General features: G+C 34.2%; 2 protein-coding genes across 4 annotated transcripts in view; one reads left to right on the top strand and one right to left on the bottom strand.

The window, feature by feature from the left end:
* The window catches only part of LOC130446769 (uncharacterized), a 37,952-nt gene that overhangs the window by 7,149 nt on the left and 4,593 nt on the right, over positions 1–26,210 (top strand). Inside the window, exons 2-6 of one of the 3 annotated variants that reach the window (XM_056783210.1) lie at positions 6,816–6,998; positions 18,694–18,756; positions 23,226–23,593; positions 23,851–24,003; positions 24,413–24,565. In XM_056783210.1, the coding sequence (XP_056639188.1) occupies positions 6,831–6,998; positions 18,694–18,756; positions 23,226–23,593; positions 23,851–24,003; positions 24,413–24,565 (905 nt within the window). In that variant the 5' untranslated portion in view covers positions 6,816–6,830. Of the gene's footprint in view, positions 1–6,815; positions 6,999–14,280; positions 14,419–18,693; positions 18,757–23,225; positions 23,594–23,850; positions 24,004–24,412; positions 24,566–26,210 lie in introns of those variants that run through there. The other 2 variants (XM_056783212.1, XM_056783213.1) reach the window with 2 other exon arrangements.
* On the bottom strand, positions 1,026–6,622 carry LOC130446832 (facilitated trehalose transporter Tret1-like). Its single transcript, XM_056783318.1, has 2 exons — positions 6,448–6,622; positions 1,026–3,242 (listed from the first exon to the last, which is right to left on the bottom strand). The coding sequence occupies exons 1-2, from the start codon at positions 6,620–6,622 to the stop codon at positions 1,903–1,905; spliced, it is 1,515 nt and encodes a 504-aa protein (XP_056639296.1). The 3' UTR covers positions 1,026–1,902.

Raw genomic sequence — 26,210 nt, forward strand, 5'->3', positions numbered from 1 at the left:
AAAATTATACAGGGTCGTGTGTTTATTATACAGGATCATCTTTATAAATGATATAGGATCGAATTTGATTATTATACAGGGTCGTGTGTTTATTATACAGTATTATGTTTATCAATTATATAGGGTAGAATTTAATAATTATACAGGGTCGTGTGTTTATTATACAGGATCATATTTATAAATGATATAGGGTAGAATTTAATAATTATACAGGGTCGTGTGTTTATTATACAGTATTATGTTTATCAATTATATAGGGTAGAATTTAATAATTATACAGGGTCGTGTGTTTATTATACAGTATTATGTTTATCAATTATATAGGGTAGAATTTAAAAATTATACAGGGTCGTGTGTTTATTATACAGGATCATCTTTATAAATGATATAGGATCGAATTTGATTATTATACAGGGTCGTGTGTTTATTATACAGTATTATGTTTATCAATTATATAGGGTAGAATTTAATAATTATACAGGGTCGTGTGTTTATTATACAGGATCATATTTATAAATGATATAGGGTAGAATTTAATAATTATACAGGGTCGTGTGTTTATTATACAGGATCATCTTTATAAATGATATAGGGTCGAATTTGATTATTATACAGGGTCGTGTGTTTATTATACAGTATTATGTTTATCAATTATATAGGGTAGAATTTAATAATTATACAGGGTCGTGTGTTTATTATACAGGATCATATTTATAAATGATATAGGGTAGAATTTAATAATTATACAGGGTCGTGTGTTTATTATACAGGATCATCTTTATAAATGATATAGGGTCGAATTTGATTATTATACAGGGTCGTGTGTTTATTATACAGTATTATGTTTATCAATTATATAGGGTAGAATTTAATAATTATACAGGGTCGTGTGTTTATTATACAGGATCATATTTATAAATGATATAGGGTAGAATTTGATTATTATACAGGGTCGTGTGTTTATTATACAGTATTATGTTTATCAATTATATAGGGTAGAATTTAATAATTATACAGGGTCGTGTGTTTATTATACAGGATCATCTTTATAAATGTTATAGGATCGAATTTGATTATTATACAGGGTACTATTTGTTAGTTGAACAGGTTTTATTATACCTCATCGTATATTCATTATACAGGGTCGTGTGTTTATTATACAGAGTTTATTATGTGAGGCAAATTTTCAAAATGTCACAGACAAGACTGGAGGCATAATTTTACAAAAATTCAAGAATGTTTTAAAAAAAAATTGTCGATTTCAATTTTTTAGCAAAGTAACAAATATTTTCGAGAGAAAATTCATCGAATCCATTGATTTGGATCCTGCAATAATTATAACAATGATCAGTTAGTTTAATTTAGTACTTATGTAAAAGAAAGGGGTGAAAAGTGTAAATATCGAATATAAAATTGCAGATTTTGATTCGTTAAAGTTCCTAATTCATCCAATAAGACGAAAAATATGAGTTGGAATCATTTCGGGCTAATGGAAGAGGTCGTTTACGACCAAAAAACCATTTTATGATCACAAGAACGTGATGTTCATGTCTTGGTCTTCCATCTTCAAGAAATGTTGAGCTCAGTGCAGCGTCGGGTCCCTAGTTTGAAGGGCATAGACTGTATATACAGTTTCGCCAATAAGGAAACAGTGTTTGATTGGTAAAGTTACTGTAGAGGAGTCATAACAGAGCAGAAGAGTGATAGGCCATTGGGAGCCGCTGGTTGTCCCAAAAATCGCCTATATAGAGATACATCGATGCTAGTTGTCTTAAAACATGTGGAAGAAGTAAATACTCAAAAAATTTAAGCTTCATGGGGTCCAATGCGTACGTACGCCATGCAGACCAGACCAGAGTCCGTAACACCTGCTGGCTAGGTCATGGTGGATTATCTTTAGGTTTACGACGCATTTCGTTGCAGTAATTTTTGTATTTCTAAACTAGTTTTGCCTCTGGTTTCGGGCACAATTAAATAAATCGAAATGCCACCCAAACAACAAAAAAACCCGAAAACCCACAAGCAGATATGCAGCCCCGCGTGAGCCTCGATTATGGGAAACAAAAAAATCGTGGCCGATATAACAACGTAAGACAAACTGAAACTCAAAGACATCCCGATGGTAACTACATCCGGAGGAAAGATTTCGGCGACGACTGTATTGGTTACCGAACCCAAACCGACACCAAACGATATAATATACAGTAAGATACAAATAATCGGCGTCGATTTTAAATAACCGACGATATTGAAGTGACGGGATTTTAAAAAGCAAAATAAACCGAATGAAAACAACGCGAAAGCGCTACAAAAACAGGAAAATACCAAAAGTACTTTTCTACCGAATTTTTCGATGAAAAAAGACGCGACGACGAACGTCATTATTTGTACCAGACCTATAGTCACGGTTAAAGTATGGACCGACAACGTCGCGCCGGATTTACGAAGCACCGGTTCCAGGAAAGAGGCTATCGGCGCTATACCCGAAAGAAATTTAACTCCAAGTAGCAAAAGAGTAATTTTCAAAGCGCTCCTATTTGTTTTAGTTCTAAATAGAGCGACAAAGTTAACTCTAGTGTCACTTTTCGTAGATTTCAGAAGGCGGTCCAACTTATTTAGATCGGCGTCGATTTCTCGAACGTTCTTGTTACTCCTCAATTGAATCAAAGCGTTTTTACATTCAGCCAATTTTCCTTTCGATAAACTGTGTACCGGAGGTTCCGGCGCGAAGCAGAAAAACAACGAAACTAATAAAGGTAAAGCGATGAGAATATTGAAGCGAATGTAATCGAGGAACCCGCCTAAAAGATAAGTATACACGTTACCAGTTGGTAAAAACAAGTTGCTCAAGCACAAATATTTAGCTCGGTTGTGATCTTCGCATATTTCCGCTACGTAAACTTGGTTGATGACAATGAAACCCGTGGAAATAATCGCGATTGAAACTCGGCAAATTAGTAATAACGAAAATCGATTTAGAAAAACGGGAATAACAAATAAAAATAGCATCGCAATCGTGGTTGTTAGCAAAAATTTCTTTCTTCCTACGATATCCGATAGTTTCGATAATAGCAAAGGTCCGATTAGCGAAGCGAAAATCGGTGACGCCGCTAATACCGACGTTTGCCAAACACTTATCGGTGTTTCCAGGGGGTTTATGTTCGAATCGTTGGATTGTAGGTAAGGTAGCATCGGAGATGTCCACACCAAGTTCGCTCCTATGGATATTAACGGCATTGATCCTTAAAAAACAAAAAAAAATCGATTAGACTGTCTTAGGCGCGTTTCGACGAGACTGAAGACTGTTTACACCCCCCATTACACCCCGCTATGTTCCTTAAAAAGAAAGAATCGATTAGACTGTCTTAGGCGCGTTTCGACGAGACTGAAGACTGTTTACACCCCCCATTACACCCCGCTATGTTCCTTAAAAAGAAAGAATCGATTAGACTGTCTTAGGCGCGTTTCGACGAGACTGAAGACTGTTTACACCCCCCATTACACCCCGCTATGTTCCTTAAAAAGAAAGAATCGATTAGACTGTCTTAGGCGCGTTTCGACGAGACTGAAGACTGTTTACACCCCCCATTACACCCCGCTATGTTCCTTAAAAAGAAAGAATCGATTAGACTGTCTTAGGCGCGTTTCGACGAGACTGAAGACTGTTTACACCCCCCATTACACCCCGCTATGTTCCTTAAAAAGAAAGAATCGATTAGACTGTCTTAGGCGCGTTTCGACGAGACTGAAGACTGTTTACACCCCCCATTACACCCCGCTATGTTCCTTAAAAAGAAAGAATCGATTAGACTGTCTTAGGCGCGTTTCGACGAGACTGAAGACTGTTTACACCCCCCATTACACCCCGCTATGTTCCTTAAAAAGAAAGAATCGATTAGAGTGTCTGAGGCGCGTTTCGACGAGACTGCAGACTGTTTACACTCCCCATTACACCTCGCTATGTTCCTTAAAAAGAAAGAATCGATTAGACTGTCTTAGGCGCGTTTCGACGAGACTGAAGACTGTTTACACCCCCCATTACACCCCGCTATGTTCCTTAAAAAGAAAGAATCGATTAGACTGTCTTAGGCGCGTTTCGACGAGACTGAAGACTGTTTACACCTCCCATTACACTCCGCTATGTTCCTTAAAAAGAAAGAATCGATTAGACTGTCTTAGGCGCGTTTCGACGAGACTGCAGACTGTTTACACTCCCCATTACACCTCGCTATGTTCCTTAAAAAGAAAGAATCGATTAGACTGTCTTAGGCGCGTTTCGACGAGACTGAAGACTGTTTACACCCCCCATTACACCCCGCTATGTTCCTTAAAAAGAAAGAATCGATTAGAGTGTCTGAGGCGCGTTTCGACGAGACTGCAGACTGTTTACACTCCCCATTACACCTCGCTATGTTCCTTAAAAAGAAAGAATCGATTAGACTGTCTTAGGCGCGTTTCGACGAGACTGAAGACTGTTTACACCTCCCATTACACTCCGCTATGTTCCTTAAAAAGAAAGAATCGATTAGACTGTCTTAGGCGCGTTTCGACGAGACTGCAGACTGTTTACACTCCCCATTACACCTCGCTATGTTCCTTAAAAAGAAAGAATCGATTAGACTGTCTGAGGCGCGTTTCGACGAGACTGAAGACTGTTTACACCCCACTATGTTCCTTAAAAAAAAAGAATCGATGTTCGTAAATTGTATTTCTGTCGAGTATTACGAAAATTTCGCGGCTACATCTGAGTTAACGAAACGATTAATGAAACAACGTCAATTGCTCAGTCTGTACGTCTCAATTCTGAGTTGGAATTTCTGGAGGAACAGACTATTCAGATTGCCGCTGCACCGACACTCACAATTAGACTGTCTGAGGCGCGTTTCGACGAGATTGAAGACTGTATACACCCCACACCATCACTCACGATTACACCGTCTGACGCCCGTTTCTATAACCAAGTTATCGTCTTCAGAGACTGAAAGAAACGCGCGCCAGACAAATTGAATTTATTCCAAACGAATCACCATTTGCCGAAAAGCGTGAAGTGACATCTAATTCTTCTTCCACGGTTATGAATTCTCGAAAATGTGCGAGTTGTTTCGCAATTTTTGGTTAGTTTAAATTAAATAAATCACGAATTTTTTGCGTGGTAACAAGAGATTTGTGTGCAGGGGTGTTGTACTGCAAAAACAAAACACCTTTGCGCCTTTTTTCTTCAATTTTTTTCCCGTAGTAATGTCGAATAGTAATCTGCAGTTATTGTTCCACCCTTATCCAAAAAATCAATCATGGTTACTCCATGACAACCCCAAAAAACTGAAGGAAGAACTTTTCCAGCAGATTTTTGGACACGAAACTTCTTAGGTCTTGGAGAACCAGAGTGCTTCTACCCTTGCCCGCTTTTGGTCAACCTTCAAACATTTGGGGATCCATTTTGTAGCAATTTTCCTCATGTCCAAATTAACCTGAACTATATGATGAACGCGTTCGTATCTCTAATGCAAAAATTTACCTCTTTCGAAGCTTGCAGTCCAATTTTTCACGAAGGACATCGATCACCAAGGGTATGAAGCATATCTTCGTAAATCTGCTTACCTTTTAACCCTTCTAAATACAGGTGTTGGACACATTTTTTCTTTCGATTTATTACGTAATTCCAGTTTACTTTTTTGACGTCAAACTTTACACTCACACTTCTAATAATTTATTGAACAAAATGCCTGGTGAATATACAAAAACTAATCCACTAAATCCCACGTGTAACCTTGGACAAAACGTAACGCGTAGAGATGAAATTAGATACTTTGTAAACAACAAAAAGTCGAATAATTTTAATATATATGTTGTATTGTACCGGGTGGGCAACTAAGAAAGAATCCGGGGAAAAAATTATAACAAAAGTCACGATATTATAAACTGCCAACCGCGGTTGGATCTGAGTCATTAAAAAGGATACCCTCGATGTCCCATAGCACGGGATCTCTTTGGGATGTCGGATCATACTAAAACACCATGCGAATGCATATTTCCGAACCACGACGATTATTTTTATGCAGGAATTCGACTGTACACATTTTCCAAGCCAATACAGTCGATCTTGGAATATCAGATTGAAAAGACAAATCGCAGTAACGTAGCTGACGAAACAAATAAATCGACGTCTATTTTTGAACCGACTCGTGCCTAAATATCTTTGATAATATTTAGTGCACCCTCCAAAGGTCCTAATAACAGTTTCTGAGCGCTTTTCATGGATAAAATAATGATTTCGTTCGATGCTACCACATTCTTCAGTCAACGCTGTTTCTTGGTCCGATTTCGTGGCCGGTGCAGGATTTTCAGTTTATCCCACAAAAAAAATTTCGTATTCAGTATTTTCACCAGTACTGACGAGTTTGATTGCATCAGATTTAATACGTGTTTGTTTGAATAACATTTTCTTACCTATGAAAACAGAAAAAGCCAAAAATTTCGTATCAACTTTTCGAACTGCGTCTTCTTCGAGCGATTTTTGCACCAAATCGATCGATTCGTGTTTATCGGCGTAAATAACTTCTTCAGTATCTTCTTCGTTAACAACATTATCACTATTTTTATTAAAACATACATTCGCACCCATTCTGAATACAAAACAAACCAAATTATAAACTTCTGAATTACCATTATATACGAATGAAAACAATGTAAGTGTGTATTTAGGAATTTAAGTATTTAAATGAAAAATTGCATTGCAATTGTTCGAATATTTTAATTATATTATTTAGTGAATCAAATTGAGGTACTAGTTCTTATCGGATAACTTCAATTTTCAGATCGACTATGAGGCGATGAACTTGAATTCGGAGCCCGAATCTCAGTTCATTATTGGTCATCAGGAAGGCCGACGTTCGACGAGTAGCCTCGGAAGAGGTATACCTCGTTCTCTACCTCCTCAAACCGATTCGGAAAGTGGCAAGCAACCTTCGAGCTTCGGCCAACAAAGATCGTTATCCGTGGTAAGTGGTAATTGGTCATTGACGGCTTTCCAAATGTCCTTTCCGTACGCTCATCAAAATCGAAGATTCAGAATCCAAATACGGTTTGTCGTGGTCCAATTTTATGGCGGTCAAGATTCTTTGAGGTCTTCTGAAAAACCGATCAAATACTCTGGCAAAATGAGGTTCCCAATGATAAAACGCGTTTATTGGCATTGAATAATGAATATTTCGAAAGTTTGAGGATACAAAGACACGAAGATAGTTTCAAACTTCGTCTTTCAGCTCTTCGTCGACGCTTCCACACGTTGACCGGCATCGATCAGGATTACCGGGACCCACCTTGCACTAACCGCGTCATATCCTAAGCTGTGAATGCAGGACTTGCTGACATCGAGGATCATCTCCATGAGGTCCCCAACTGTTACCTTTCGATCTTTCAGCATAGCTTCTTCTTCTACCAAGATAAGAATGAACATTGTAGAGAGCTCGCCGAGGCGGAAACTTGAAGAAAGGAAACCATGGACTCGCAAAATCCCATCTAAGAGCGTTCCTAGCATGCGCGGCTCCTTGGGAATTTTATTTTATGGACAACCCTCGTACTAGGTACTCATCAATGACTTGGTCTGCTGTTGCTTCCTCCACCATGCACCAGGGTCGTTCTAGATCATCTGATCTCTACAGGAATAGCGGCTATTTCTCGAAATTTCAGTCTTGAATTCGGCAAAATGTTGAAAAACGTGTTTTTTATTTTTTTAATTTTCAATCGCGAATAACTCAGAAATTATTGACTTAAATAAAAAACTTTATTTCAAATTTTCTTCGTAAAATTCAATTTTCTATCGATTCCCGGTGTTATTTCGAATTTCTACCCCCGAGTAAGAGTGGTATTCACCCCTGGTATAGAAGCATACATTTTTTTTTCAAATTCGAGTTACTCAACTTATTTTCGTCATAACTCGCTTAATTTTAATGCTAGACGGTTTTTAAAAAACTCATTTTAAAGGTCTGAAAATGTACTTTAAAAATGTCTATTAAAATTTTTTATGAAAAATTCTTCGTTTTTTCGTTATTTGAGCTCAAACTTCTGCATAAATTTACCAAAAATAAAAACTGGGTTTTCAGTGACTCATAACTTGCTGAATATGATTTAAAAATTTTAATTCAAATCGACTAAAATCTTTGTTTTTTTATAAGCTTCAATTTTGATAAGAATAATTTTTTCCAAAAAACGCGTAATTTTCGAGTTTTTCGTGACAAAATGTTGAGAAACGTGTTTTTTATTTTTTTAATTTTCAATCGCGAATAACTCAGAAATTATTGAGTCAAATAAAAAACTTCATTTCAAATTTTCTTCGTAAAATTCAATTTTCTATCGATTCCCGTTGTTATCTCGAAATTCCACCCCCGAGTAAGAGGGGTATTCACCACTGGGATAGAAGCATACATTTTTTTTCAAATTCGAGTTACTCAACTTATTTTCGTCATAACTCGCTTAATTTTAATGCTAGACGGTTTTTAAAAAACTCATTTTAAAGCTCCGAAAAAGTACTTTGAAAATGTCTATTACAATTTTTTATGAAAAATTCATCGTTTTTTCGTTATTTGAGCCCAAACTTCTGCATAAATTTACGAAAAATAAATTTTGGTTTTCAGTGACTCGTAACTTGCTGAATATTATTTAAAAAATTTAATTCAAATCGACTAAAATCTTTGTTTTTTTATAAGCTTCAATTTTGATAAGAATAATTTTTTCCAAAAAACGCGTAATTTTCGAGTTTTTCGTGACAAAATGTTGAAAAACGTGTTTTTTATTTTTTTAATTTTCAATCGCGAATAACTCAGAAATTATTGACTTAAATAAAAAACTTTATTTCAAATTTTCTTCGTAAAATTCAATTCTCTATCGATTCCCGTTGTTATCTCGAAATTCCACCCCCGAGTAAGAGGGGTATTCACCCCTGGGATAGAAGCATACATTTTTTTTTCAAATTCGAGTTACTCAACTTATTTTCGTCATAACTCGCTTAATTTTCATGATAGACGGTTTTTAAAAAACTCATTTTAAAGCTCCGAAAAAGTACTTTGAAAATGTCTATTACAATTTTTTATGAAAAATTCATCGTTTTTTCGTTATTTGAGCTCAAACTTCTGCATAAATTTACGAAAAATAAATTTTGGTTTTCAGTGACTCGTAACTTGCTGAATATTATTTAAAAAATTTAATTCAAATCGACTAAAATCTTTGTTTTTTTATAAGCTTCAATTTTGATAAGAATAATTTTTTCCAAAAAACGCGTAATTTTCGAGTTTTTCGTGACAAAATGTTGAAAAACGTGTTTTTTATTTTTTTAATTTTAAATCGCGAATAACTCAGAAATTATTGAGTCAAATAAAAAACTTCAGTATTTTTTAGTAATAACTCGGCTTCCCTTTAAGCTTTTTGCATTCATCCATACATCATTTTGTAGGGAATTTCATAAGCTACAAAACCATGAGAGTTGCAACCCTTTTCTTCGGAGAATTTTGATGTTAAAGGGTGAAAAAGTTTCTCCCTTGAAATCGCTTATATCTCGTTCAATTTTCAAGCAACGTGAGTTTAAAAAAAAGCAAAATTTTTTCGTTGATCCAATAGTTTTTGAGATATTTTGAAAAAAAAAACGTTTTTTTTTTTCAAAATTTCACATTAAACAACTTTTTTCAAAATATACGTGTTCCAAACTATTCAAACTTTAGGAACGTGTTGTTAGGGCTTAAACGAAAATAATTTTACATGGGTTACGATTAATTTTAATTTTTTCCGCACATGGTGTCAAATTTACTGATATTTTTTTTTCAAATTCGAGTTACTCAACTTATTTTCGTCATAACTCGCTTAATTTTAATGCTAGACGGTTTTTAAAAAACTCATTTTAAAGCTCCGAAAATGTATTTTAAAAATGTTTATTACAATTTTTTATGAAAAATTTATCGTTTTTTCGTTATTTGAACTCAAACTTCTGCATAAATTTACGAAAAATAAAAACTGGGTTTTCAGTGACTGAATATTATTTAAAAATTTAATTCAAATCGACAAATTTCTTTGTTTTTTTATAAGCTTCAATTTTGATGAGAATAATTTTTTCCAAAAAACGCGTAATTTTCGAGTTTATCGTGACAAAATGTTGAAAAACGTGTTTTTTATTTTTTTAATTTTCAATCGCGAATAACTCAGAAATTATTGAGTCAAATAAAAAACTTCATTTCAAATTTTCTTCGTAAAATTCAATTTTCTATCGATTCCCGTTGTTATTTCGAAATTCCACCCCCGAGAAAGAGGGGTATTCACCACTGGAATAGAAGCACACATTTTTTTTTTTCAAATTCGAGTTACTCAACTTATTTTCGTCATAACTCACTTAATTTTAATGATAGACGGTTTTTAAAAAACTCATTTTAAAGCTCCGAAAAAGTACTTTAAAAATATTCATTACAATTTTTTATCAAAAATTCATCGTTTTTTCGTTATTTGAGCTCAAACTTCCTCGAATGATTTCCGTCTTGAATTCGTCAAAATTTCTTTGGTTGTGGTGGTAGACTCAGTCGTTAAGGTACCTCCCACGTAAAAAAGTCACCAATCGATAAATCGGGAGACCTAGGGAACCAATAAACATCGCCAAAATGTGAAATAATGTTTCCGGGAAACACGCGAACCCTTCGTCTTATTCATATAACTATAGTTTTTTCAATAAAAATATTTTATATTCCGCTATGTCCGTTTGGACGTTACTATTTTTCTTAAAACTAATTGACACAGATTGAATCCAACAGTTAACGTTCGACAAACCACTAACTAGCTTTGAAGACGACGTAAATTCCTCAATGTCTCGCTATATTTTTCTTATACTTCCTTGAAGTTAAAATAACATCTTGAACTAACCCTAAACCAACTAAAATCGAATAAAAAAAAACCCCAGGTTAGCTTAAAAAACTATAAAACTAAACTAAACTAAAAATACGAAATTTGTAGCATCGATTGCCGTGAAAAAACAAACAAGTATCCACAATATTACCATATTATAATCTATTTTTATATATGAGAGAGTAATAAAATGATGACAGTTGACAGTTGACATATTTGTCACATATACCTCGAGAAAATCCATCATTTGTTGGAAACATCCTTTAAAAAACATCATCATTCATATATATTAGTTTTCATTACTACGTGGTTCATGAAAATAGACTATAAAATACGAGGGTTGTCTGAAAAATGTCTGATCTCAACCTAAAGTTTCCACGTAAATGACTCACACTGTATTACGCACGCGAACGATCGCATTTCAAGGTTTTATCGAACAAAAATTTAATCGGAATATTTCGTAATATCCTCATTGTTTATTTGGCAGGTTTAACACGTACTTTCCGCCTTTTTTCTCTTCGCGCTACTTCCTCGTAATCATTTACGCTAATACGAGGACTATTCAGAAAGTAACCACCGTTTATATTATATCTATAAACACGTCGTCAGTTTTTTTCGTTATTCGAATAGAAAATGTAAGATTTTGATTTCCACGATTTTATTTTTACATTATAAGGTAAGTAAAAGTCGTCGTGTGGTGGTTTGGGGGTTCATTTACTACGTGGAAATAGATCCATCAGGGATATATCGAAGGGTTTTGACAGGGTTTGGCATGGCAACTTTCCAAATCCAGGAAGGGAAGAAGGCTGACGCTGCAGCTCAGGATTTGGTGTTGTCTGGACATAAAATGTCGCTGGAGTTGAGCAGAAACTTACGAGCATAAGGAAGGTCGCCGAATTGACTCGGCAAACGCTTTTCTGAGCCGTCTAACATAATCCCGTTGAACTTCGAGTTCGCCTACAGACGCTCAGAACTTCAATTTATCGCAATTCATTTCTTTGGAGAAGTGCAAGCCTGCGGAATCAGCTACAACCTACAGAAGTTCAAGATCAATATTAGTACAGTGAATCAAGCTTAAAATCGACCGAAACGTCGCAATTTTAAGGACCTTCATCGAATTAAGTTCATCTTACCCTCCTGTTCAAATCTGACTTGGTAGCGAAGTATGCTTTTTATTTTTAAGGGGTGGAAATCACCCCTTACTCCAATAAATTGAAAACTATTGAAATAAAGCTGCAATGGGTTATAGTTGTGTTCAAATATAATAAATGTTGATTGTTTTGTATCGCGACTTTAATATTTTGATATTTTACCCTTAAAAACAACCCCTCTGACAAAGATTATTTAAAAAATGTGGTAAAAAACATGAAATTTTTATTATTTTGGATCGTAATAGGAGAATTTTTTTTCTTCGAGTATTAGAAATCTGATCCTCAATATTTTCAATAATGCAACCACCAAAAACCACCCCTCAGAATGGAAAAAACTAAATAGAAGCAGTTATAGGGCTCATTATGGTCAAATATTTGAAATTATTGTTGTTTTTTCACAATTTAAGTGATATTTCTATTTTTTATATATAACTACCCTTAAAAACTACCCTAATGCAGTTATTTTAAAAACTTAAAAACTGTCTAAGTATTTTTTAGTAATAACTCGGCTTCCCTTTAAGCTTTTCGCATTCATCCATACATCATTTTGTAGGGAATTTCATAAGCTACAAAACCATGAGAGTTGCAACCCTTTTCTTCGGAGAATTTTGATGTTAAAGGGTGAAAAAGTTTCTCCCTTGAAATCGCTTATATCTCGTTCAATTTTCAAGCTACGTGAGTTTAAAAAAAAGCAAAATTTTTTCGTCGATCCAATAGTTTTTGAGATATTTTGAAAAAAAAAACGTTTTTTTTTCAAAATTTCACATTAAACAACTTTTTTCAAAATATACGTGTTCCAAACTATTCAAACTTTAGGAACGTGTTCTTAGGGCTTAAACGAAAATAATTTTACATGGGTTACGATTAATTTTAATTTTTTCCGCACATGGTGTCAAATTTACTGATATTTTTTTTTCAAATTCGAGTTACTCAACTTATTTTCGTCATAACTCGCTTAATTTTAATGATAGATGGTTTTTAAAAAACACATTTTAAAGCTCCGAAAATGTATTTTAAAAATGTTTATTACAATTTTTTATGAAAAATTTATCGTTTTTTCGTTATTTGAACTCAAACTTCTGCATAAATTTACGAAAAATAAAAACTGGGTTTTCAGTGACTGAATATTATTTAAAAATTTAATTCAAATCGACAAATTTCTTTGTTTTTTTATAAGCTTCAATTTTGATGAGAATAATTTTTTCCAAAAAACGCGTAATTTTCGAGTTTATCGTGAAAAAATGTTGAAAATCGTGTTTTTTATATTTTTAATTTTCAATCGCGAATTACTCAGAAATTATTGAGTCAAATAAAAAACTTCATTTCAAATTTTCTTCGTAAAATTCAATTTTCTATCGATTCCCGTTGTTATCTCGAAATTCCACCCCCGAGTAAGAGGGGTATTCACCACTGGGATAGAAGCATACATTTTTTTTTCAAATTCGAGTTACTCAACTTATTTTCGTCATAACTCGCTTAATTTTAATGATAGATGGTTTTTAAAAAACTCATTTTAAAGCTCCGAAAATGTATTTTAAAAATGTTTATTACAATTTTTTATGAAAAATTTATCGTTTTTTCGTTATTTGAACTCAAACTTCTGCATAAATTTACGAAAAATAAAAACTGGGTTTTCAGTGACTGAATATTATTTAAAAATTTAATTCAAATCGACAAATTTCTTTGTTTTTTTATAAGCTTCAATTTTGATGAGAATAATTTTTTCCAAAAAACGCGTAATTTTCGAGTTTATCGTGAAAAAATGTTGAAAATCGTGTTTTTTATATTTTTAATTTTCAATCGCGAATTACTCAGAAATTATTGAGTCAAATAAAAAACTTCATTTCAAATTTTCTTCGTAAAATTCAATTCTCTATCGATTCCCGTTGTTATTTCGAAATTCCACCCCCGATTAAGAGTGGTATTCACCCCTGGGACATAAGCATACATTGGCACCAAATCAAGTTTGTTTTCAGCATCATTTTTGAACTTCTGTCAAACTAATCCGCGAAAATCTTCAAAATTGTTCAAAATTATTCGCTGTACTACATCCCCAGGCATCTCGATTCGACTCGAATACTTCATTTTTACATAAATAAGATAATACTTCTCGAACAACCCTCGTTTTATCTATTTTAAATAACGCAATACTAACAATAGACTTCTGATAAAGAAATAAAACCCACGTTCAATATATCAATCGTTAAAATAATAGTTATTATTTAATTATATTACTAATAGCACATCTATTATCATAATAAATTTTATTATTGTAGTAATGTCGCTTTCTAAATGAAGGACGGTCACCGTACATATAGAATAGTTTCGTACAATAATTATGAATACAGTGTGCTTCAAAATTGTTTTCAACCCGAGACAAATAACCGAGGTAAGTGATTGCGTGTGAAGTAGGAAAAGTTTAAAAGCCAAGCGTGGATTCTACGCAAAAAATAAGACTTTTTCTCTATAATCATTTTTAGTATTAAACTCACATCTATACAACGAGTCCCAGCTTTTTAATTGTAACTATAAGGTTGGGAAATAAGTCGCTGGGGACAAGATCCGGCGAATACAACAAATACCAAATTCTGGATGGGTTTTATCCGTAGCAAGTATGATAATTCGCGATGTTCCGATGGAAAACTACATTTTTCTTCTTCAGCAACCATGGCTATTCCAAAAATCGGTCGTCATCACTTTTCTGGCCTACCAAAACCCTTTTCCTGTCGAAGGGGCGCTAGCCAAAACCAACTACATCTTCATCTAATACTTTTTATCAAGTTTCCAGTCGCCTTTTTCCAAAACTAGCACCATCGTATCTAAAATTCGTTCTTCCTTTGACCAGCGCTCAAACATTCTTCTCTTGGACCCAATAACCTCAAACTTTGACTCATTACTACATAAATATCTTTATCGAGTCCGTGTTTTATGTCTTAAAAGAGGTCCCTTCCAAAAACCAACTTTTCCTTTCGTCAAAAGGTCGAGTTTCCACCGATAGCTCCTTGGTTTTACCCAATTTAAAACTTTTAAGACCGAATTCGCGAGAATTCATTGTACCGAAATGAAAATCGGAACGGGAGGTGACGAAAATGTGTTTAGCGACGTCGACAACTCCAAGGATAAATGTATTCGGTCAAAAACTTCCACGGGACTCCAGTAGAGGACGTAGATGTCGGCTGCACTGGACACCAGCGCACTAGAGAAAGAAAAATTCGTGGGATCGATTTTGGAGGGAGCTCCGATATAGGAATCGCTCCTCTGCAGGGCTGGGGTTGTTGTGGGGGTTGCGTAGAGTCGTAATTAAACGCTGCTCTTCTAGGTTTGGTATTTTGGAAAAATTAGTGCATTTGGCTGAAGACCCGATTCACCAGGTTGCAGAAAACCTGCAATACCGAAGAATGTATGGGTGGTAGGGTTTTATCTGATGGATATGGGTGAATTATCAAGGAAGACATCGTACGTTGTTGCCAGGGGTGGATAAGGGAGCTTCCTTTCGGGATTTGAGGCCGTATATTGTTGACCCAAGGGATGAGAAGGCGTTAGTCGATCTCGTGGACTTTTTCTGTCGATTTCGACAACCTCCAAGTAAAACTGAACTCGTTAACGGGAACGAACTCGTTTCCGTAATAACAAACGTTTCACTTTGCCGAAAGGCAAACAAATGTGATTAATCGTTGAATAATGAACATGTGTTTATATCAAATGTGACATGAGTTTTCTCAAGGATACGCAATTTACATTGTTAAATTAGGTGCATTGTTGATTTTGTCGGTATGAAACGCGAGATTTTATCTAGTATACAGTTTGTCCACGTAAGTCGGCGGCGTATGGGACGTAACTTTTTTATTATTAATTTTACGATAAAAAGTTATTCTTTATAAAAAGTTCTGCATGGTCCGAAACCTAAAATTCAATCATCAGAAGTTGAATTTTTTCGTTCGGATACGAGGTATGTCAAAAAATGTGATTTATGCCTTTCTTTTTGACAATATCGAAAATTGTTTTAAAGAATAAATGTTTATTTACATTGAAAAAATATTTTTTCCTACATTCTACATTACTACAACAATTATCATCCAGTGCGTACCAGATTAATTATGTGCAAACTTAAATTTCCAACGTAAACGCAGAGAAAATGTAGAAAAAAATATTTTTTTTTATTCAATTCAAATAAACAATTTGGAAGCTATTTTTGGTTCTGAACATTGTTTCTTTAAAACAATTTTCGATATTGTTAAAAAAAAGCAAAAATCACATTTTTTGACATACCTCGTATACGACTGAAAAAATTCAACTTCTGATGATTGAATTTTAGGTTTCGGACCATGCAGAACTTTTTATAAAGAATAACTTTTTATCGTAAAATTAATAATAAAAGAGTTATGTCCCATATGCCGCCAACTTACGTGGACACACTGTATATATACTTAATATAAAAATTATATATACCGGGTGTCCTACGACGATTTAAAACAATGTGTATATGGCGAAATACGTATAGTGAAATTTCTACGTTTGGGTTTTCGGATACGATCTTTTTAACTAAAATATTTTCAAAGATGGCCGACTTCCGCTAGAACCGGAAGTCGACTGTAACTTTGTTATTTTAATTAGAACACCCTATATATTAATACATTTTTGAAATCTACGTAAAATTCTAGTATACTTTTGCTTAAAAACTTTTTCCGAAAAATGCATACTTTTTGAGTTATTAATTTTTTTGTAAAAAATTTGACCGTTGCAGACCCTTACAAATTATTTTTTTACGAAGATACCCTCAAAGATATGAAAATTATTTTTGTTCGGTTGCTTTTAACAAGGTCAGACGTATTTGAATCAATGTTGAAAAATTTTTCATTTTATACAGGGTGTGTATAAAAAGTATTCAAAGTTTAACTTCATAAATATCAATTTTCTTTATTTTTTCAAATAGAACCACCCGGTTTTTTCAATTTTAATGCCTTCAGAGGTAAAAAATAAGGCAAATTCATGTATACTTTCCTATATCTAAACATCACCGTTATCCAGATATTAAAGGTTTTCTGTAAATTTTTAGAGATGTTGGTGTGGTCTGAATTGTATTTTGACCCGTTGATACAAGCACTAAGAAACAAAAATGACTGAAAAAAAATCAAATCAAATTGTATTTACTAATCTTATTCCAACTTTTAGTCGTTTCCGAGTGGTTCTATTTGAAAAATTTGATATTTATGAAGTTAAACTTTGAACACTTTTTATACACACCCTGTATAAAATGAAAAATTTTTCAACGTAGATTCAAATACGTCTAACCTTGTTAAAAGCAACCGAACAGAAATAATTTTCATATCTTTAAGGGTATCCTCGTAAAAAAATAATTTATAAGGGTCTGCAATAGTTTAAATTTTTTACAAAAAAATTAATAACTCAACAAGTATGCATTTTTCGAAAAAAGTTTTTAAACAAAAGTATACTGAAATTTCACGTAGATTTCAAAAATGTATAAACATACAGGGTGTTTTATTCAAAATAACAAATTTACAGTCGATTTCCTGTATCCGAAAACCCAAACAACCGCTGAAGATAAACTTATTGAAGTTCTCGAAAATTCAGACTTAAAAGTTTCGAAATCCGAGAAACCAAGAAACTATCGGTTGAAACTCATGCAATAATCGCAAGTTTAACGGCACGTATTGAAATCTAAATGAGTTGGCACACGCCCGAAGATATTATTCGTCAGTAACGAAGGATATCAAAGGATAGAGGATTAATTAGAAAAATAATGAGACTTGACACAGTAATTCGAAGTTCCAGTCCCTCGTAGAAACGATGGTATTCGCACTACTGTAAAATACGTCACCGCACGAATCCTACTGACTGCGCCAGTTGAAGATTTTACTTTTGAAAACTTTATTGTTAAAAATTACGGTTTACAATTTTACAAGCGAATTATTTTACGATTGAATTAACAAGATTTATTGAACGAACTAGATTCATTATCATTTTCATGAAGAAAAATCTAGAATATTCTAAAAATTAATACGAAAAAAGTGTCAGTATTTATTTTAATATAAAAACAGCATCGTTGTAAACATTTTTTAATGAATTCGCTTGTGAAACCGATTCCGTTAATTCGAATTTGTTAAAATATTGTAATTTTGGGTTTGAAACATTTTTAAAAACAAATTTTCGGACTTCGAAAATATAACTGGCGCAGTCATTCGGATTCGTGCGGTCTCGACCCGAAAGTTTCTTGATGCCACAGCACGAAATCCACGTTCATCGAGGGACAGAACTTCAAATTAATAAATCAGAAAAATGAAGAAAACGAACTTGAAGAAAGAGGAGGAACCACAGAACAAGATCTGAAAAATACTTCCGTTAGTTTCCATTCTTAGGAATGGATGAATTACATGAAGAAAAATCTAGAATATTCTAAAAATTGATACGAAAAAAGATCATATTTTGTAAAAATGCGTCAGCATCTATTTTAATATAAAAATCGTTGTAAACATTTTTCAATGAAACTTTGTTGAAATATTGTGATTTTGAGTTTGAAACATTCTTAAAAACAAATTTTCGGTTATCGAAAATATAACTGGCGCAGTCAGTCGGATTATTTTTTACTACGAATCATTCTGATTAATAATTCATTAAAAAAAATTGTTTTTTTGTTTGTTTTCAGACCACTTTACAACCCGGCATTGTCGAACCAAGAATGGCCCAATTGGAAACATTAGAAGCTAAAGTGAGTACTACTACATTAGAGATATCTGCCTAGCAGCATTCTTAGAGTTCGTAGCTCCTTAGAAAACTTATTTTATTTGCAACCCACGTCCTTGGTTCTGATTTACGTATTCTAGAGATCGGTAAAGTAGGTCCCGGCGACGGTGGTGCGTTCCTCATTCCACTCGAATTTGTCACCCACCTCGCCTAAAGTTTTATCGTACTCAAAATATCTTAAATAACATACAACCCAAGCGATTTTTTGAAATGTCAAAACTAGCTCCACTTAAATGGCCGTCACTTGTTTCTGACAGATCGAAATGTCATGAAATTCGACACATAACCTCTCGAAAGTTGGTACTTCATAAACGTCATATGGATTTGACAATAGCAGCGCCATCTGTGTGTCAGTCACACGACTTTTAACTCATAGCTTCGTTCTATATAGTTAGCTACATGTAAAAACTAAACTATCTCCTTTATACCTTCGTAAAAGAATATAAAACAAAGTTTTCCTCGTACTGTTACATACATAGCCTTTAGGAACAATTTTAGATGAAAAACACGAAGAGAAACAAATCCTGAGAACGCCGGTATATATAATTAGAAACAAGCAAATTACTCACGCTTCGTATTCCATTTCTCAAGTTGTTACTAATTAACGTACACCGCTCCAAGCGTATAACAACAAAACTATGGTTTTGAATTAATCATTTTGGTCCGAAAAGTTCGAGGGAGCGTTTGACATTGTCAACTTCATTACAGTCGAGCTTTTAAGCGAACGTGGATCGATCGTAACACACCAGAAAACAAATATAGTCAAAACTGAGTTTTCTGTAGACTCGTCCTCCATGCAACCACTCTCTGCTTTCGTCTGAGCCCCATTAAAACGTTGATCCAATTAACGTGTTCCCGGACAAATCGTGGACAGTCCGCTCGGCGCGCTAGGGTGAATTTGAGGTTAGTAGCTGTCTTCTTCTGACTCTACAGCACAAATAATCTTTTTCTGAGCTCTTCTTGGACTTGAACACCAATTAGGAACGTCGGTCATCCTTTTTTTCCGGAACTGCGTCTTCGACGAAAGCAAACTGACTCATGTTCAGCGCACTGGTCCCTACTCGTTGATTCTGGTCGCAATAGTGACCGCTTGAACGGCTCCATCACTTGTTGTATCCCTTTTCAGTAGTAGTAAGTTGTTTAGATTCGCGATCAAACGTCGAAAAGTCCCGAAATTTTAACGACAAAAAGTATTTTCACGACTTCGCGAATCCTACTGACTGCGCCAGATAAATATTTCAAAAGTTGAAACATTTTTCGACTATATCGCTTTTTTTTAGTCCCGTTAACCTTATTAACCTGTTGGTCTAGAGATGTTTCAGAAAATCCCAACCCATGCCACGATTTTTTATAAAACTTTGGCCAGTTTCCCAATTTGGTACATTTTGTCGACTGGGAAGAGGTTCGGAACCAGAACTAACCTGATTTCTCTTTTGCAAAGGACAACTTTGATCGACAAGAACTTTTGAAGTAGTTCATTATAAAATAACCATCAAGTTGGTACACCCTGTATATAGTTATTGAAAAAAAAAATAAGATGTGGGTGGTTAGCCATTCCAATAATAGAAAAGGAAAAAGTAACGAGACTCTTCGCATTTTATTGTCTCGTAGAGACACTGTTGGTGCCAATTGAAACTGGTTTTAATTTTTATGGGACTGCACCGGGTGAAGTCAAGGGTAAGATTAAGAAACTTGATATCGATACCACGCTATGGGAATCCAGAGTCTCGACGAAACACTATTCGTTACAATACCCGTAATAAATACGTGAATATACGGGATGGATAAGCGTAGTAATATTTCTAATTTATTTTAAACAAACTGTCTCTTATTTACTTAATTTATTTACACACACCCACCAGACACTATATTTCCATTCACTATGACTTTGAATTATATACTGACTTTCGCAGCTAAACAAGCACGAATTTAAACCGAAAGATCCCAAAGAAGAATGTTCTTGGTGTTTCTACGACAGATCCAAAATACCTTTAAAACTTTCTGCGGGAGTTGATCGTCGTATCGTTACCGGTTGACTTTCTGCAAGCCTCTTCCTGCTTTGGGACCGAAACGAATTTCTAGAATACTAGAAAATAACCAAACAAACGAATAAAAGGCTTTTCCTAGAAAAGGGTACTGATAAACAGAACCGATATCACCGTTAATGTCGTGGACGAGTTCATTCGATTTTACGTCAAGCAGCTTTCAACTTGTTAACGTATGACTTTAGTGCCTTGATACACAAGGTTTGTTCCAACGCGGACCGTTCTTGGAACGGTTTTCGGAAGCGCAATCTCCGGCTGAACACGTTTCTGGTAACAGTATCTAAAAGAAACCATCCCGGAATCATTTTCACACACCCATCAGACACTATAATAATTAAGTTAACACTACTTATACAAGTATTTCCATTAACTATGACTTTGAATTATATACTGACTTTCGCTGCTAAACAAGCACGAATTTAAACCGAAAGATCCCAAAGAAGAATGTTCTTGGTGTTTCTACGACAGATCCAAAATACCTTTAAAACTTTCTGCGGGAGTTGATCGTCGTATCGTTACCGGTTGACTTTCTGCAGGCCTCTTCCTGCTTTGGGACCGAAACGAATTTCTAGAATACTAGAAAATAACCAAACAAACGAATAAAAGGCTTTTCCTAGAAAAGGGTACTGATAAACAGAACCGATATCACCTTTAATGTCGTGGACGAGTTCATTCGATTTTACGTCAAGCAACTTTCAACTTGTTAACGTATGACTTTAGTGCCTTGATACACAAGGTTTGTTCCAACGCGGACCGTTCTTGGAACGGTTTTCGGAAGCGCAATCTCCGGCTGAACACGTTTCTGGTAACAGTATCTAAAAGAAACCATCCCGGAATCATTTTCACACACCCATCAGACACTATAATAATTAAGTTAACACTACTTATACAAGTATTTCCATTAACTATGACTTTGAATTATATACTGACTTTCGCTGCTAAACAAGCACGAATTTAAACCGAAAGATCCCAAAGGAGAATGTTCTTGGTGTTTCTACGACAGATCCAAAATACATTTAAAACTTTCTGCGGGAGTTGATCGTCGTATCGTTACCGGTTGACAGCGATGCAGTAGTGGGAATGAAGTGACTGAAGTAGTGGGAACTATCCGATAGAAACGAACGTTAAAATCAGTCGTTCGTCCCATCACTATTCGGTGTAAGCTTATATTATCGTTGTTTTCTTAGTAACACGCGAAATTTCGTTTTTACGAGCTACAACCTGATTTTACATCTTTCTGCGGGCCTCTTCCTGCTTTGGGACCGAAACGAATTTCTAGAATACTAGAAAATAACCAAACAAACGAATAAAAGGCTTTTCCTAGAAAAGGGTACTGATAAACAGAACCGATATCACCGTTAATGTCGTGGACGAGTTCATTCGATTTTACGTCAAGCAGCTTTCAACTTGTTAACGTATGACTTTAGTGCCTTGATACACAAGGTTTGTTCCAACGCGGACCGTTCTTGGAACGGTTTTCGGAAGCGCAATCTCCGGCTGAACACGTTTCTGGTAACAGTATCTAAAAGAAACCATCCCGGAATCATTTTCACACACCCATCAGACACTATAATAATTAAGTTAACACTACTTATACAAGTATTTCCATTAACTATGACTTTGAATTATATACTGACTTTCGCTGCTAAACAAGCACGAATTTAAACCGAAAGATCCCAAAGGAGAATGTTCTTGGTGTTTCTACGACAGATCCAAAATACATTTAAAACTTTCTGCGGGAGTTGATCGTCGTATCGTTACCGGTTGACAGCGATGCAGTAGTGGGAATGAAGTGACTGAAGTAGTGGGAACTATCCGATAGAAACGAACGTTAAAATCAGTCGTTCGTCCCATCACTATTCGGTGTAAGCTTATATTATCGTTGTTTTCTTAGTAACACGCGAAATTTCGTTTTTACGAGCTACAACCTGATTTTACATCTTTCTGCGGGCCTCTTCCTGCTTTGGGACCGAAACGAATTTCTAGAATACTAGAAAATAACCAAACAAACGAATAAAAAGCTTTTCCTAGAAATGGGTACTAAAAAAACAGGACCGATATCACCGTTAATGTCGTGGACGAGTTCATTCGATTTTACGTCAAGCAGCTTACAACTTTAGTGCCTTGATACGCAAGGTTGGGGGCTTGGGGGGCTATAGCCCCGGCCCCAGGTCCAAGAGTGCCCCATCATTCTGTATTTGATGTATTGATACCACAAATCTAACGTATTGATATTAGTTTGTGAATTTTTCCGGGTTTTCGATTTCCTTAAGGGGGCCCCGTCATTATTTCAGCCCCGGGCCTTATAAATCTTAATCCGGCCCTGTATAACATTACTCTCTATTGCGCAGAATCATCACCGTAACCTATAAATAACTATTTATTACAGATGGCCAGTATAGAAGTATCGTTATCGAGCACGCCAAGAAGAAAGAAAAACGGCAGTATATCAGGAATCAGCATCGGATCTTCTATACAGTCCATACCGAAAGAACTAGCCATCAAAGAATTGGAAAAATTGAGAAACGCTCTAAAAGATAAAGAAAATATTATACAAAGTCTTAAAGGGCAACTGACGATACCAGGTTTGAGGTTAAACGCCATTCGAAATTCTAATAATAACAATATGAAGGAATTAACTGATGTCGAGAAGAAACAGGCCGAAGCCAGATTGGGTAGACTTAAAACGGACGTCGATAATAAAAGACTGACTATTAAGAATTTAAAAATGGCCTTGGAAAGATTAGATATAACTGAGTAAGTAAGTGATTTGTTCGCGGGTCTGATTCGGAAGTACCCCGTATAATTAGGCAACTAACAACATCAGAGTGTATTCATAGTTGCATATTATTCGGATAAATATCAAATACATAATACGAATTGTTTTTTATTGTTGTTTTGGCATTTTAAAATTACAATTTAATTTTTTTTAATAAAATTCCGGCTTATATTTGAACCACCCTCGTATTAATGTAATATATTTAGTAAAACTATACGTATAATGTGTTGTTCAGTAATATAGACGTGCGGATTCAACAAGCCGAACTGGAATATCAGTTAGGTAGAGAAGAACTGAATTTATTAACTTTATTAGAAGAAACTAGAGCTCTTCAATTGTGTATCGAAGAATCCAACAGACAATCGTCAGACTGCCACACCTTATACAGGTAAATTTAAATAATATACTAACGAAATATGTGACTTTATCACTTTTCAGTTATACGAAATCAATTAATTTGTAATTAAACATTAGTTAAGATCAAAATACAAATAAATGTTACACAATAAATCACAATTTAACTAAAGTATAAAAGGCGGAGTTATTCAATCACGTGACTAATATGTCAGCGTATGAATATGAATCGTTATGACTAATATTCCAAAGACCGGTCTGGTAATTGAAAAAAATATATTTAACTTTTGTAATTGTTTGTATCGAAAGTTAGTGAAAATCGTCGATTTTTTACTTTTAAAAAAACGCCAGGCACATTTATACTCAGTGCCTAAAAATACAACTGTTTTATCGTTGGCCTTATGATTGCAAGGTTGTCATATTTATTATTATCATCGTTACAGTTGTGTACATGGTAATGATCATGTATTCCTGTATGCGATTCAAATGGAATATGATCATAACAATCCAAAATTTGGTGCAGGAATCAAAAGCTCTTTGCCTGGTCTTTACGTCGATTGGGCTTTGGAAGAAACTAATTTGCGCAAAGGAGACAGGTGAGTTTTACTATTAAATACTATTTTTTTTTTCTAGAAATAATAAATATTTTTCTCAAATAAAGCATTAATTTACATTTCCGATAATCGATTTAAAAAAATAGTGAAGAAATAATAATTGTCTTTATTTACTCAAGAACAAACCGGCAACACTGTAAATGTCTGGTATTTTCAAGTTGATAAATTTAGATACTGATCAAATGTGCAAAATTATTGAATATAGGTTATACTTGAACTAATAGAACTACTAATTTTTCACTGTATAATATGTATTAGTCTAGATAATCTTCAACAAGCATTTTCGATTTACAATAAGTATAATTTAAGGTACTAATAGCCAAAACACCGTAAATATTAAAATACGTTAATGTACATATGTATAGTGTCAACAATCTACACCAGAGAAAGTACCAGTTATGTTAAATCTTAGAAATAATACTCATGAAAAAAATTTATGTGTAATAAATACACGTCCTATACATACAATGAGTATGATACCTTAAAAGTTGGCGGCTCCCTAATGATTCAAACTCAGATATAAATGCACGTGTCATTATTAGAAGAATGATATATTATTCTACTTACCTGTACTATCATAATATGACCGTTTTTTTAATCGTATTCATAGTCACATAGGAAACAGAGTCTAAATAACGTCAATTATCACCAATATAATAAATATAACACAATCGAAAACACCTAATTAAAAGCACAACAACTAGACAAAGCTTTTTTAGTTTTTACACAATGGTGTAGCAGTGTTGCCATTTGTTCGTTACAAAGTACGAAACATTTTATGTTTTAGATTAGCAAATTTGATTCGAAAAAACATAATGGGATTTTAAGCAACATAATTGAAGGATATATAAAAATTAATTTTTCACATGGGATAGATTTCAAAATATCTCATTTGATAATTATTTCTTTTGTAATTAAAATTTTAATGAAACACGGGATGCTTTTTACAATTTGGCAACGCCGTTTTATTTAAACTCAAATATATGAGGATGTAAATATATGTTTGCGCAAGCGTATTACTATAACTTTGACATCCTTCTGGAAGTATTATTTCTATGTGTAATATCCGGTTTGTCTTAAAGTAATAATGATATAATTTGTTTTTCATACAATCGATTAATCAACAACATTTATTTATTATTACACACAGGCATTACTTGAAATCTCGTCTTCAAATCTGCCTTTAAATTACTAATTTTTATATGATGTCTGTTTATGCTGACAGAACCATCTAGTGCTCTAAACTAAAAATACAAAATTAACTTGACCTTGTGTCATCTGCGTAAACTAACTATTAAATGATTTTGGGAAATACATTTAACACAAGGAAGTTATTCAATTTATTAATCCGTGGTTTAATAAAACTTACCGCACCATATAAAAAAATTCAAAAACTTATTGTACTAAATATGCTCAAAGAAATAATATTGAATTTTAATTTATTTATCTCAATCAAAAAATTTCAATTCAAATTGAGGTCTGAATCATTTAGCAATCGTCTATGAAAACCACTAAATCATTGTAACACACCTAGGATTCATAATTGAATTATTTCTCGGCTCAGTGTATCATATTATTACCAATAATCCATTTAAGATGATTATATTGAGTACCGTATTTTGTAGCA

Source organism: Diorhabda sublineata, chromosome 7 (genome assembly GCF_026230105.1).
Source record: "Diorhabda sublineata isolate icDioSubl1.1 chromosome 7, icDioSubl1.1, whole genome shotgun sequence".
NCBI classification, from domain to species: domain Eukaryota; kingdom Metazoa; phylum Arthropoda; class Insecta; order Coleoptera; family Chrysomelidae; genus Diorhabda; species Diorhabda sublineata.

Bases quoted from the DNA above. Each gene is read 5' to 3' on its own strand.
- LOC130446832 (XM_056783318.1), bottom strand. From the start codon at position 6,622: ATGGGTGCGAATGTATGTTTTAATAAAAATAGTGATAATGTTGTTAAC. The intron at 3,243-6,447 runs GTAAGAAAATGT...TTGTTTTTTAAG, and splicing joins GGCTTTTTCTGTTTTCATAG to GATCAATGCCGTTAATATCC.